This window comes from Muscardinus avellanarius (assembly GCF_963383645.1).
Source record: "Muscardinus avellanarius genome assembly, chromosome: 18".
In the NCBI taxonomy this organism is placed as follows: Eukaryota; Metazoa; Chordata; class Mammalia; order Rodentia; family Gliridae; genus Muscardinus; species Muscardinus avellanarius.
The window spans coordinates 3,163,679-3,178,967 of record NC_137804.1 but is presented as its reverse complement, the minus strand read 5'-3'; the positions used below and the strand labels follow the sequence as shown (position 1 = coordinate 3,178,967).

Here is a 15,289-nt window from a genome sequence, read left to right as displayed (position 1 = left end):
GGAAGAGGAGGAGGAGGAAGAGGAGGAGAAGGAGGAAGAGGAGGAAAAGGAAGAGGAGGAAAAGGAAGAGGAGGAAGAGGAGGAAGAGGAGGAATAGGAAGAGGAGGAAGAGGAGGAGGAACAGGAAGTGGAGGAGAAGGAAGAGGAGAAGGAGGAGGAGGAGGAACAGGAAGTAGAGGAAGAGGAGGAGGAGGAGGAAGAGGAGAAAGGGGAAGAGGAGGAAAAGGGAGAGGAGGAGGAGAAGGAAGAGGAGGAGGAGGAAGAGGAGGAGGAGGAGAAGGAGGAGGAGGAAGAGGAGGAGGAAGAAGAGGAGGAGAAGGAGGAGGAGGAGAAGGAGGAGGAGGAAGAGGAGGAGGAGAAGGAGGAGGATGAAGAGGAGGAGAAGGAAGAGGATGAAGAGGAGGAAGAGAAAGAGGAAGAGGAGGAGAAGGAGGAAGAGGAGGAAAAGGAAGAGGAGGAGGAAAAGGAAGAGGAGGAGGAGAAGGAAGAGGAGGAGGAGGAGAAGGAGGAGGAGGAAGAGGAAGAGGAGGAAGAGGAGGAGGAGGAAGAGGAGAAGGAAAAGGAAGAGGAGGAGGAGAAGGAAGAGGAGGAGGAGGAGAAGGAAGAGGAGGAAGAGGAGGAAGAGGAGGAAGAGGAGGAGGAGGAAGAGGAGGAGGAGGAACAGGAAGTAGAGGAGAAGGAGGAGGATGAAGAGGAGAAGGAAGAAAATGAAGAGGAGGAGAAGGAGGAAGAGGAGGAGAAGGAGGAAGAGGAGGAGGAGGAGGAGGAAGAAGAGGAGGAGGAAGAGGAGGAGGAATAATTTGAGGTGGGTGAGCCATTGGCTTCCAGGCTCTGTGCCTCCTTTGCTGCCTGCAATGTCCCCGGGACACCGTCCAGATGCAGAAGACTAGAACCCTTCATCCACACAGGGAGGGCAGGTGCTTCTGCAGAGACTGGCAAAGGACGAGCTCTGGCTAGAGCTCAATGACCCTGCAGTATCTTCAACACTAGTTTGCTTTTCCAGGGGCTTTCTGTTTGGAGCACGCAATCATTGGTTTTCTGTTTATGGAAGGATACACACTTTTTGTTTCGTTAGACCAAAAGGCTAAATGTCAGCTGATTGAAAGAGAAAAGCAGAAATAAAAGAAGTACATGCTTACATCAACAATAACAACAAAAATAAATGCAAACATCATGCAGGTAGTATGAGTTTCTACGCGGATACTTCAAGAACCAGGCCCCCAATAACTAAAGAGCCAGAGACGCAGGGGTGAGCCCACGGACCCGGGCAGGGGGCGTGGGAGGCAGCTCTTAGGAGGAAAGGGAACAGCTCATGAGAAGAGCCAGGACACACATGATATGGGGGTGGAAGACGAGGCCAGAAAGGTAAACTGAGGCAAGAGCTGCAGAGTCTCAAGGCTGAAGGGAGGTGTCTGGGCCCTGGGGTACAGCAGAGGCCTGCAGTCCACTTGACTAGCCGGGCTAGTTTGGGGAAACAGAGAAGATAATTTGGGGTGCTTGGGATCTGGGGGGAGGCTGAAGAAGCAACTAGAACTGGCAGTACTGCTGACCAAAGCCAGGCCTCAAGAAGGAAGATGTGGCTTAGCACAAAATTCTATATGCCCAGAAGGAAGGAGCACAGCTGGCCAGGGAGGCAGGTGTGAGCCACAAGGGCGCACAAGGATAACTCCTCACCATATATGGCGTGAAACTTCTAGGGAAAAAGACAAAGGGAATAAAGAAAGAAAAAAAAGATTGGAACAGGCTTAAAGAAAAGAATACCTAAAGATAGCCTAAACAAAACACAGTCCCCAAGCCCGCCTCGCTATCTGTCTGCCCACCATATGGCGTGCGATAAGCCAGAATGATTTTGTTTATCTTCCAGGACTGTGTATGGAGTAGAAACCGCAGCTCACGGCTCCCTGTCCTTGGTCCCTGGCCCCACACAAGCCACAGCTGTCTTCCCACAACCCCGCGCCCGCGCCTGCTTCCTCTGGGCCAGCTGTGCCGTGCGGGACGCGGGCACTGGCTCTCACCTGTGCCCCTGCCGGTCATCCCCGTCCTCTGCACTGACCCAGACAGAGACTGCTAAAACACGAGGCCTCAGCCACTTTGAGCACTCCTCAAGAGCAATGGCTCTTGAACCACAGAGACCCCCGAGTTGTGTCTTCCGGTGTGTCCCGAGCCCCCAATTTCTTGCTTGAGAAAGGGCCAACCAGTAACGGTATCCAAGCTGCTCTGGGTCCCGGTTTACCAAAACAGGCTGTTCTCCTGCTTTTCCTAAAATGAGCCAAATAGCCACAGAAAGGTCTAGGCTCGCTCTGCCCCGGAGAGGCCTGTTCGCTGGCTCTAAACTCTCCTAGTCTCTTGTCGGCCAGGATATTTTTCCCCCTTTTTTTCTGTAGTAGGATGAAACCCAGAGGGGGATTCTACCTTTGAGCTACACCTCCAGCCCCATTCTTTTAGGCTTTTTTTTTTTTTTTTTTTTGCAGTACTAGGGATGGAACCCAGGGGCTTTCTACCTCCGGGCTACACTCCCAGACCTATTTTTTATATGTTATTTGGAAACAGGGTCTCTTAAGCCAGCTGAGGCTGGCTTTGAACCTGCGCAATCCTCCTGTCTCTGCCTCCCAAGCACAGGGATTACAAGCGTGCGCCACCACGCCCGGCTAGTCTTTTTATTTTTTGAAACAGGGTCTGAGTTGCGGAGGTCCTTGCTAAGCAGCTGAGGCTGGCCCTGGTCTCCACCTCCCCAATACTGGGATGACAAGCCTGCACCACCACGCCCAGCTGGCCAGGTTTTGATTGAGCAGAGACCTGCTTTCTACGGTGGAAGAATATAACTAGAGTGGGATCGTCCAGAGGGTTGCCAGGTCAAATAGGAGCTTCAGTTAAACAGCAGTCTGTTTTTGGTAGATCCCAAGCAGCACTGGGGACCCACAGCAGCCTTATCCATGGGGGATGTGACCCAAAGCGTCGCACAGCCACAAGAGCTGTAGACAGCACAGAGCCATCCGCGCCTGTGTTTCCCATCCCACACACACCTATGATACAGCTTAACTTATCAATTAGGCACAGTCAAAGATTTATAACTACTAATAAAATAGAACCATGATAACAATATACTCTAAGAAGAATTATTTATACATTGTTTATTTCTGGGATTTTCCATGTCATGCTTTCAGTCCTTGGTGCCCTTCAGGTACCTGAATCCCCAGAAAATCAAACTAGATAAAGGGGAATTACCATACTTAAACACACACGCAAACATTATTCTCTGTTTATCTGATTTAACTGAGAGTCCTATGGGTTTGACTTGCCACCTGTGGCAAGCCTAGATATCAGAAGCGGCAGCATAGACCCCTCGGGCGGCCCCGCTTGTCCCCAGGGACCCTCAGAGGCCCCCCGAGAAGCGGCCCTACCACAGTCCATCCCTCTGCTGCCATCTGAGTGCGCTCTGCAAAGGCACACGGGCCCTCTGTGGCCCTATCTTGCAAAGAGGACTCCTGGCAGCTAGAGAAAAAGTCAAAGCCCAAAGATGCAAAGAGACCGAAAGAAAGCACTGGTGGAACAGACAGCTTGAGGACGTGCACAGGAGGATGCCCCGTCCCCAGGAAGCGTGCGGACACCAGGTGCAGGCACCCCAAGGCCTGGCACGCGGGCCCGTGCGGAGCAGCCTCGTGCTCCTCAGGCACCGAAGAGGCCATGAAATCTAGGACTGTGAGGGGCCGGGGCTTAGCAGGAGCGTGGACGGCTTTATAAATGGCCAGCACTCCAAGGGCTGCAGCTGGCCTGGGCAGGCCCTGGCACGAGTCTTGGCATCTCGGGGCATGGACTCGTGGGCTCCGGGCCAGACCGAGCGCCACGGATATGGGGGCAGTTCTCTATAAACAGCCCAGAAGCATCTAAAAGCAGCTGCTTTTCTGCTCTGGCACCAGTCATGTAATAATAGAAGACCGCTTCATCTCTAATCTATAGACTATTTTTACTTCAGGTCGGAAATCTACTGGCTAATAATATTAGGTGGAATCACATAAAGTGCCCATTTTGGCTAATTAAAACTGTTAGAATGCTGGCAATTGTGTATGGCCCAGACAAATAATGATGCCGAGCACCTGCTACTTATCAGACTCTCTGCAAAGGCTTCTTAAAAGTGCTCATCACACGATGCTTTAGGACCAAACCGGGCGTGGTGGCTCACAACTGTCACCCCAGCACTTGGGAGGCTGAGACAGGAGGGGCACAGATTTGAAGTCAGCCTCCGCAACACCACAAGACTCTCAGCAGCCTTACATGACTCTGTTGCAAAATTAAAAATTAAAAAGCACCGGGGATGTAGCTCAGAGGCACAATGCGCCTAGGTTCGATCCTTTGTAACCACCCCCAAAAAAATTTCTGTGATGACTTCTGAGGTTATTAAGTATCACATGTTCGAGATCCAGAGATAAAGACATGGGGAGACAGAAGCTCATTCAACTAGACACATGCTGCATGTGCGTGACTACCGTTGTCCCTGCAGGGCTTCTCTCTCCTCCACTCCCTGGCCCTGTTGGGGGGTTGGTGCCTGAGCGTCCCCACAGCATCAAACATTGGCAGGACCCCCACCTCGCAAAGGGGCCACAGGTAGCTCCTCAGAGCCTTGCCTCCTGAATTAGCTGCAACATGTATTTTTGTATGTGTGTGGGGGGGTTCTGGGGATGGAACCCAGGGGCATTTGACCTCCGAGCTACACCCCCTGCTCTGTTTTTTATTCTTTATTTTGAAACAGGGTCTCACTGAGTTGCAGAGGACCTCACTAAGTAGCTGAGGCTGTCCGCAAACTATGATCCTCCTGTCTCAGCCTCCTGAATGCTAGGATTACAAGCGTGCGCCATCACGCCCAGCTCTGCAACGTATATTTAAGAAACAAATTTGAGAGGAAAAAGAACATGCAGAAGTATGTTTTGAGTGAGAAAGAAAAAAAGGCCAAAAAAAATGCACTCCTAGAATCAGCAAGAAATAGTAAGAAAAATCTAAGATCATCCAGGTTTTTTTTTTGTTTTTTTTTTTTTCCCCAGTACTGGGGATAGAACCCAGGGGCATTGTACCTCTGAGCTACACTCTCCAGCCCTATCTTTTAGTCTTTTTATTTTGAAGCAAGGTCTGAGTTGCGAAGGGCCTCACTAAGTAGCTGAGGCTGGCCACGAACCGCAATCCTGGGGTCTCAGCCTCCCAAATGCTGGGATCACAGCCATGCGCCACCATGCCGGCTTTCATCCAGTTTTAAAATGCCTTGACTCTATGAGCTATTATAGAGTGGACTGCCGAGGAAGGCATCGGGTACAGCGAGATCCAGCCTCACCGCAGACCCAGAGACGTGTGCCTTAGAGGCTCTCCTCTGAGAAGACCACTGAGGCTCACGGAGGCAGGAGGATGAGAAATCTCCCAAAAGGACAAGTCAGAGTTGGGACCACCACTGGCCTCATGCCCTCCATCATCTTTCTCAGAGGCTTAAACCAGCACAATAAAGTAAATAAAAGGGTGGTCAGAGTCCGACTAAAAAGAAGAAGAGGTGGATATTCCTGTGAAACCGAATTTTAGAAGCCAAGCGCGTGCGTAAGGCTATTGTGGCTTCTACCAGCTCCAAGTGAACATCTATAGAGCCGAGCCTCTGAGGACAGAAGGGAAGAGGGACCGACCTTCACGTGGGCCACGTAGTTATGACACCTCTCCTCCATGTATCCCAGCTGCATCTTCTCCGAGACCTGGCCCACCGTCTCTCCCAGCAGCACGAAGTAGACCCTGGGTACCTGGCTCTTCTCCTTCTTGGCCACATCAGCCGTCAGAACATAGTTCAGGCCTGCCAATAAATTAGAGATCAAAACATTAGCCAAGAAAGACATCTTGTCTAGGCCACCTCTGCCCCCATCACGGGATCCCACGGCGGTCCGTAGGAGACCCACTGCATGAGGATTGCGGCTCAGAGCCAAGAGTCTCTTAGACAAGAGCACGCAGCCTGATCCTCAGAGTCCAGAGAGACCGGCTCTCCAATGACACTCTGTACATCAATACCTCGTGGCTCCCCCTGACTTAAATCCCGTGCCACCCCCGAGGTACCAAGGGAGCCATCAATATGCACACCTGCAGTGAGTGCTACCCAGAACGGGGCACTTCTTGTTCAGATGTGAAACATCATGGTAAACCCACAGAATGCTCCAGAAGCTGCTGAAATGACCGAGCCATCAGGTAATGTCAACTCTGCTCCTGTGAGACATAAGTCCTACATCAGGGCACAGGCGCGCCTCACAATTCTACCTGAATTCGCCAACGCCAGGTCGTGCTCTTTGGTCACCGTATCTGTTGGATTGCATGTGTCCACAGTTTACCAAGCGCTGGCTGTGTGGACCCCACGTGTGCGGATACCCAGGGAAAGCAGGAGCTGACTTCATTCCCCAAGAGCCGAGGTAGTGACCACACTCTGTGCTGCTGTCCTCCCCTTGAAGCTGTGGCCACAGAGGGCCTGGACTGTGGTCCACCCTGAGAATAATTCATTCTCTAGACCTAGTGGTATTGACACCTGGTAGCACAAGAGTTTGCACACCATCAGGGGCATAAAAAAAAGATGGTTGGAGCTGGGCTGTTGGTGCACGCTTGGAATCCCAGCATTTGGGAGACTGAGACTGGAGGATCACGGTTCGTGGCCGGCCTCAGACACTTAGAGAGGCCCTTTGCAACTCAGTGAGACCTTGTTCCAAAATAAAGAATAAGCCGGGTGTGGTGGCGCACGCTTGTGATGCCCGTGCTTGAGAGGCTGAGACAGGAGGATCGCACAAGTTTGAAGCCAGCCTCAGTTACTTAGTGAGGCTCTCAGCAACTTAGTCAAGTAAAATATAAAATAGGTCTGGGAATATAGCCTGGAGGTAGAAAGCCTCTGGGTTCCACCCCCAGTACCACCAAATGAATGAATGAATAAATAAATAAATAAATAAATAAATATTAAAAAATAAAGAATAAAAAATAGGGCTGGGGGTGGAGTTCAGAGGTAGAATGTCTCTAGATTCCATTCCCAGTACCACAAAATAAAAAAGGAAGAGGAGGAGGAGGAGGAGGAGGAGGAGGAGGAGGAGGAGGTGGTGGTGGTGGTGGTTACAATGCCTAACATATATTGGATACACTCAGGAAGTTGAACCTGCATTATTTCCGGGTCTGTAAGTAATAAGTAAGAATGTGTTTTATTAGGTAAGTAGGCTTTTGAATCAACAGACCTATGTCACTGTTTTTCTGTGCTAGAGGTCAACCCCTCTAAAACCTACTTACCTATCTTTCCTCTTCTTTATTGTTTCTGAGAATTGAATCTAAGAGTATTCTACGTCTGAACTACATCCCCAGCCCCTCCACGTGTGTGTGTGTGTGTGTGTGTGTGTGTGTGTGTGTGTGTGTGTGTGTAGAACTAGGGATTAAAACCAGGGGCTTTCAACCTCCAAGCCCCACCCTCAGCCCTTTTATCTTTATTTTGAAACAGGGTCTCACTAAGTTGCAGAGGGCCTAAGTAGCTGAGGCTGGCAGTGAACCTGCGATCCAGCCTCTTGTCTCAGCCTCTTAAGTCCTGGGATTACAGGCATGCACCACCATGCCCTGCTACGCTTTTTATTTCTTAACAGTTTTTTTTTTTTAATTCTGAGCATATAGAACTTGTAACATAAGAAAACAGGAACCTTTGTCCCTAAGGTGACCAGACAGTCAAGCACTGAGAAAGCAGATGACCAAGGCCACATCCATATGCCTGTCCCTTAGAGCCGAGGGCCTCTGTAGCCCTGTGCCTGCCAGCATTTAATTATGTGAAGCGGGGATGGCTCTGGCTTTTTATAACATCAAAAGGACCGGCCATCCAGAGAATCTGAACAGGGAGAGAGGAAGGTGACCTGAAATGGCCTTCTAGGGCTGTCCCAGGGTGTATTTTTGCTACATGTAATGGCTTCCCGGGCCCCTGCCTTCTCAGGAGTCTTGCCATACAAAGCTGGAGGTCCTGGTCAGCAAGGAGAAGCCTGCCTCAACTTGTTTGTTCGAGCAAACAGCTGATTTCTAGAGCCAAGCTGGGTCACCAGGAGGGCCCCGGAGGTGGGTCATCCCAGGAGATAGTATTTCCACTAATACGAGGGTCCTTACAGGATAGTGCTTCAACACAGAAAACAGGGGTGTCGGCAAGTGCCACGTGCCACGGTGGTGGGGGGGGTGATTCACAGCCCATAGAATCTGCAAGGCTGTCTGAGAGGCCATTGAGTTCAAACCCTTCATCTTTAAGATGAGGGGAGCTACACTGGACACTCAGTATTGGGAGGGAGGGAAAAGGGAAAGCGGGGCGGGGGAAGGGCACCGAGTACTGTGTGAATATCTGCCACTGTCAACATGATCCACGCTATGATGTGAGACTATAGTGCACCAACAAAATAAAATTTTAAGCCAGGTGTGGTGGCGCACACTTGTAATCCCCGCGCTTGGGAGGCGGAGACAGGAGGATCGCACAGGTTCGAAGCCAGCCTTGCTAGCTTAAGAGACCCTTTTCCAAATAAAAATATAAAAATGGGTCTGGGAGTGTAGCCCGGAGGTAGAGGCTTTTCAGGAATCCCAGTACCACCAAATGAATGAATGAATAAATAAATAAATAAATATATTTTTAAGGTGGGGGAGCGGTGGGCGTGGTGGTGCACACTTACAATCCCCACGCTTGGGAGGTAGAGACAGGATGGTGCAGGTTCAAAGTCAGCTGCGCTGGCTTAAGAGACCCTGTTTCCAAATAAAAATATAAAAAATAGGTCTGGAAGTAGAAGGGCTTCCAGGAACCCCAGTACCAAAAAAAAAAAAAAAAAAAAAGGTGGGGGGAAGACTTGTTCCAAGCCTGAGAGCCATCCCCTGGCAGAGAAGAATCTAGAATTCTGCCGATCCCTGGTCCTGAGTGATTCCTACCATGTTTCTTGGTGCGTTTTCCACATTACCTGACCCCAGACTCTTTTTTTGGGGTGGGGGCAGAAACAGCAGAGCCACACACAGGGAAAGACCCAGAACTGAATCCTGCCCAGTGTACTTTCCACTGATCACAACCTCCCGGAGCACAGCAAAAAAAAAAAAAAAAAGCTGATATAAATGGAGTGAGATCCTGGCCCCCATTGCGGGGACCACGGCTGGACGCACACACAGCAGGAAGGCCGGCCCAGCAGCCTCGGCAGCCTACCCGACCTCCTCCCAGGTGAGAAGCCCACAGACGCCTCCCCCAACATCGGTAGTGATGGAGAAACAACAGAGCCAGCATCAGGCCAGCGACCTCAGAGAAACGCTGGGTGGAAACGAACACCGGAAGATAGGGCGGATGGTATCGATTCCCACCCACATCCTCATGGCCTCTGCCATTTCTCTGCTGCCCGGCCCAACTTGCAGCTGCCAGCACCCACAACACCTCTTCCCGAGGGCTTTGGGAGACCAGAGCGCCCAGAACTCGGGTCCTGAACAGCCCTCCATAAGGCAGGAACCCACTCGAGTCCTCTACTCTCGGGTGGGATGGCTCCAAGGCACAGTCTACACTGGCTTCCAGGGTTCCCCAGCAGGGAGATGTTCCAGCTGTGGCAACCAGATGTTGAATCTGCCCAGGAGTGCACCCTCTATTGGGCTGCAGGGGAGTTTATGTGTCAACTTGGCTGGGCCACAGTACCCAGATATTTGGTCAAGCATCAATCTAGATGTAACTATGAATGAATATTTATTTATTTATTTATTTTTGGTGGTACTGGGGATGGAACCCTTCTACCTCCGGGCTACACTCCCAGACCTATTTTCTATTTTATTTGGAAACAGGGTCTCACTAAGTTGCCAAGAGCCTCACTAAGTAGCTGAGGCTGGCTTCGAACCTGCGCGATCCTCCTGTCTCTGCCTCCCAAGTGCGGGGATTGCAAGCGTGCACCACCACGGCCGGCTTTGACTGTCTTTTTAAATGAGATTAACTTTAAATCAGTAGATTTTGCACGAAGCAGATTACCCTCCATGATGTGCTTGAGCCTCACCCAATTTTTGGAAGGTCTTGAGAGAAAATAACCAAAGGTCCCTCAAGAAAGAAGATCCTGCCTTAAAATAAGTCAACCAATCTCACATTTATTCATACCCCTTTCTTTCTTTCCTTCTTTCTCTCTCTCTCTCAACCTCTCCCTCCTTCCCTCCCTGCTCTCTTTCTCTGGAAACTCTGACAACCCATGCTACCCTGTGTCCCCATCTCCCCATTGGAGCTACCAAAAGTCACCCCAGAATTCACAATGTACTTCAAACTCTTGACTCGTGATCTATTTTGGGAGAACTGAAATCAACACAGGGCATATTGGGGGGAAAGAATGAATTCAATCTCTGACATGCGCCCAGCATGGTACTTTACAAACACCAACTTTTACCCTCAAAGCCTATCCATCTACTGCAGAACCGGAGGTCAGACATACCGACCCTGTGACTCTCGGGAGGGAAGGAAGAGCCCATGGCTCACAGACACTGAGCTGAGGACGCCCTGCAGGGCGCGTGTGTTACCCATCAGACCTGTCTAAAATGTTAAAGGGTACGATCATAGATCAAATTATCCAACTCGCCAAGCACGATCATTCCAGAATCATCACACTTCTAGAACTACCGGCTTAGTGCTTCTAGAAATTTACTTGGAGCCGGGCATGGTGGCACACGCTTGTAATCCCCGCGCTTGGGAGGCGGAGACAGGAGGATCGAGCAGGTTCGAAGCCAGCCACGCTGGCGTAAGAGACCCTGTTTCAAAAATATAAATATAGGTCTGGAAGTGTAGCCCGGAGGTAGGAGGGCTTCCAGGAACCCCAGTATCACCAAAAAAAAAAAAAAATTTACTTGGGCATTTTAAATTACCTCAGAACTGGGTGTAGTGGTGCACACTTGTAATCCCCATGCTTGGGAGGCTAAGACAGGAGGATTGCGCAGGTTTGGAGCCAGCCTCAGCTACTTAGTGAGGCTCTCGGCAACTTAGTGAGACCCTGTTTCCAAATAAAACAGAAAATAGGTCTGGGAGTATAGCCTGGAGGTAGAAAGCCCCTAGGTTCCATCCCCAGTACCACCAAAGAATAAAATTAAATAAAATACCTCAAAGAAGTCAGTTCTACACTAGACTCCCTCTTCTAGAAGAAAGCAAGCCTTCTGATGAGGATACCACCTGTAGGAGGTTTCTTAAAGCTGCCAGAAGCAGCAGCCCAGATCTTTCTGAAGCCTTGAGCTCACTGGTAGCTTAAAACAGCATCCACCCAAGTCCCCAGGTGGGTTGAGACAGGGCTCTGGGAAAGAAAGGAGAAGTCAGAGGCAGCCAACCGGCTTGCTTGGTTCTTGGGGTGCCTCAGGCTGGCTGGGCTGCCGCGGCCACCCCTGGTCCTAGACAGGGTACTGGCTGATAAGGAACGTCCCACAAGCACACTGCACATCACAGGATTTTTTTATCCTTCTGGCAGCTTCTATGCAGGGCACATCAAATGATGTCATGTTGATGGGAGAGCTGATGAGCCCCGAGTAATGCTCCCAGCCCCCACCTGTTCCTGCTCCCCTCTGGTTCCCCAGGGGGGCCCCCCATGCCGGGCTGGCCGAGCCAGGAGGGAGCCAGCTGTCCCTCATCAGCTCTGGGCCTGTCCCCCCCCCGACCACCACCACGTGTGAGTCATTCCTGTCCTCTACAGAGCAAGATTCAGCTGTGAACTTCTGCTAATAAATTCCTGTTCCGGAGCCATTCTCAGCCTCCCCGAAAATTTCCCAGGAGAGGGGAACAAATGGGATATTTCCAGTTTACCAGCCTCCCTAGTTTTCTTCCCCAAGGAAGGGAGTAATGACTAGCCTAGGCTGTCCCGGTCCCGTTCCTCACACATCATCGACTCCCCTCGTTATCCCCCTCTGTGCTTCTTAAAAGATGAGAAGCCCAGGAATGGTCTCTGTGTGCAAACGCCCTTCAGCGCAGAAACGCGCCCCTGAAGGCAGAAGAAGGACTGGGGACAGCCGGCATCCAACCCTCCTTGTGCCATTGGTGTGGATGACCCGGTGCCGGCTCTCGGGACCCAGGCTCGACCACTCGCCCAAAGGCAGGGCGGGCGCCTCTGCTGGCTCGAAGCTCTGCCGGGCAGGGAGAAGCCATGGAGACAGAGGAGTGAGATCGGAGTGCACAGCAGAACCACTCTGGACTCGTCCTTTTCCCGGTTCTTGCACGCGCTCAGGCAGAGCGCTCACAACCCTCCTTTAGGCCAGCCAGGAGGCCCAGCGAGGCCACAGAAGCTCCCCAGGCCAAGAATAGAGTGCTTAATGGTCCTCTTTGGGACGAGCAAACTCTCCGTTTTGGGGGTTTGTTTGTATGTGGTTCTTTGGTGGGGGCTACTAGGGATTGAACCCAGGAGCATTCTACCTCCAAGCTCCCCCCCCAGCCCATTTTATTTTGAAACAAGGTCTTCCTAAGTTGCTGAGGCCGGTCTCAAACTTGTGATCCTCCTGTCCCAGCCTCTCAAGTAGTGGGATGAGAGTCGCACGTGCCACCATGCCCAGCAGAACCCTTGTTTGAAAGTGTTTAAATACGTTATAAACATGCTCCTGCTCTTGGGAAACCCTCTGTCAGGGTGAGAAAGAAGTGTGGGTCCGACTGCCTGGCACTGTGCGTAGAGCCTGCCCCACCCAGGGGCCCAGCACGAGAGCCAATGAGCAAGGGCGGACCAGGGCGCCTCCCTCTGCCGGCACCCAAGCTCCAAGAGAGGAACACTTTGCCTGTCCCGTTCATTCACAGCTCTGTGCCCAGGCCTGAGCAGTGTCTGACACTGCATAAGAGCTTTATAGCTGTTTATCCATCAAGGGACCCGCAGAACGCTGCTCTCTGGAGTCGGCGTGCTCTCCTAACGCTGTGATAACTCTATCTAACTGGATGCTGGCCATGCTGGCTTATGAAGGCATCATCTCTTGGCTCCTTTCTCTACTCTACTGTGATGTCGGGGCTGGGGTCCTGCAAGCCCCTTTTCTGTGGCCCCTTTTCTGTGGCTCTGCCGACATGGAGCAGCCTGGTGAGCTGCAGGAGAGAGGAAGGCCTGGCTCCTTCCCCGCCCCCCGCCCCCCGCTTCCTGCCCTGTCTGCTGACCCAGCAACACTTCTCCCTGGCAGCTACTCCCACCAGCCCTTCGTTCTAGTTTCTAGATTTTTGTCCCACAAGCCCAAAGCCAGCCTCACTGTGGCCCCTGCCAGTGGACCAGTGCTTTTCAAATCTAAGCCACTTGGAAGCTTGTTAAAAACAGGCTGCGCCAGGCGTGGTGGTGCGTGCCTGTAATCCTTAGCATTATGTACTAGGCTGAGATGGGAGGATCACAGGTTCAAGGTCAGCCTCAGCAACTTAGTGAGGCCCTTGGCAACTTAGCAAGACCCTTTTTTTTTAAACTAAAAAATACAATAGGGCTAGGGGTATAGCTCAAAGGTAGAATGTTCCTGGGTCCAATTCCCAACATTGCAAAAAAAAAAAGTACCCCCCACTTCCAGTTTCTTATTTAGTTAGACTGTGCATTGCTAGCATGAGCCCAGAGAATGCTGGGACAGCTGCTCTAGGCCAGGTGAGGTCCCCTGAGGCAGACTAGAGGTGGCAGATGCCTCCTACAGCGGTTTCCAGGTCCTCCCTGGCAGGCTCAACCCTTCCTGTCATTAAATCCTCTCTGTTAAAACAGCTGGGGTGGTTCCTCTTTTCCTGACTGGGCTGGCCTGTTGCAGGCCCAGGGCAAGTTCACACCCTAGAGAGCAGCTCTGCTTTTCCCACAGTATTTCCAGAAGTCACAGCAGCCTCTCGAGCGGCTTTGCTCCTAGGCTGGCCCGGGGCTCTCCCGTGACCACGTGGGAGCCGTGGTTTCTTACTGCTCAAGCAGGAAACGAAGAAGTGACTTGAATCCCTTCTCTGTACAGAGGCACGAGTCTCACCAGGTCCTCAGAGGGAGGAAAAGAAGGCAGAGGGTCAAGGCTGCAAGCTGAGCCGCTGACGGCTCCCCAAGCCATTCCGAGAACAGGTCCTGTGGCTGAAGACGCAGAAGGTAGACCGCGAGGACACCACCTCTGCCAGCCGCTCAGAAGCACCGCACGCGTTGCGCGTCTAGACGCAGCCTGCTACTGACAGATGGCCCGGGTTTGCGGGCACTGAGAGGCGCCTGGAAGGCCTGCCTGGAGCAGCCAGCGGACAAAAGCACCATTGACTGGTTCCTCCACAGCTGCCAATAGCCAAGGAAGGCCGCATCCCCAAACCCCAGCTGTGTGTTCCTAACACGGGCCTGGGAGGTGCTGCTGAGCCGACCAGGAAAGTGAAGGACATCATGTCCTGGAGGTGCCCCGGCCCTCCCTCCATCTGGAGCCCAGAGACCTGACCTTCCCGACTCTGCAAAGCCAGAGTGGGGGTCCTGTGCTAAGATCCAGGAACACTGCTCAGGCCAGACCCACACAGCCAGCAGGTCACCTCTCTCTCCGCCTCATTTCCCATCACGGTCCCATGACAGACGTCCATTTTCCCCTCTCTGAACTCTCCACTGCACTACCAGCTCACTCTGGGGGCAGATACCTGCACCCCTTCCTCTACCGCAGAGTCTGATATACAGCTCGGTTCCCTGGACGCCAAAGAAAGTGAGAGAAAAGCATACGGGGGAGGGATAACCTTCTGCACTGACTTGTCGCTACTCATATTCTCCAGTTATTGTCCCCTCCACCCCTGGTTCTTGTATATGTGGGAGACTGAACCCAGGCCCGCATACACAGCAAGCACACACCCTACCACCGAACTATACCTCAGCTGCAATCTGATTCTTAAAAGTGGGAAGAGATCGTGTAAAGGTAAGATACAGAACGTTCCCTGAAGAGCTCATGTATTAGTCTTGACTTGCTGTAATTAAGTCCTGAGAGCTGCAGTCTCGTTAGTGTGTGAATCACCCTGCGATGGATTTACTGCAGACGGCGGGTGGCTAGAGAAGGTGGGTCCCTGGGGGTGTGCCTCAGGGACTGTGCTTTTTGTCTGAATCCTCTTGCATCTGGCCTCCATGATGTGAGGACACAGCCCTCGCTCTCTCCCTCCCTCTCTCTCTCCCCATCGCCATACCCTGAGCTCCGCAGACCAGGCCTGACATGGACTGAACTCTGGAATCTCCAAAAACATTGAGCAGATAAATAACTCTTCCTTCTTCTACGTGGTGTGGTGAGCCTTTGTGGATTGTCACAGTGAGGATGCTACTGAGAGAGGTCACCTTAGAGTACAGTCACCTAATGTCATCAGTGAACCCGCAGATAAGGAGTAAGGCTAAGGCAG

The 15,289-nt window shown here is 51.8% G+C and overlaps 1 protein-coding gene across 1 annotated transcript in view; it reads right to left on the bottom strand.

The window, feature by feature from the left end:
* The window catches only part of ITGA9 (integrin subunit alpha 9), a gene marked incomplete at both ends in the record, with an annotated part of 279,709 nt that overhangs the window by 190,184 nt on the left and 74,236 nt on the right, over nt 1-15,289 (bottom strand). Inside the window, one exon of the mRNA XM_080715880.1 lies at nt 5,658-5,818. Within this exon, the coding sequence (XP_080572006.1) occupies nt 5,658-5,818 (161 nt within the window). The remainder of the gene's footprint in view (nt 1-5,657; nt 5,819-15,289) is intronic.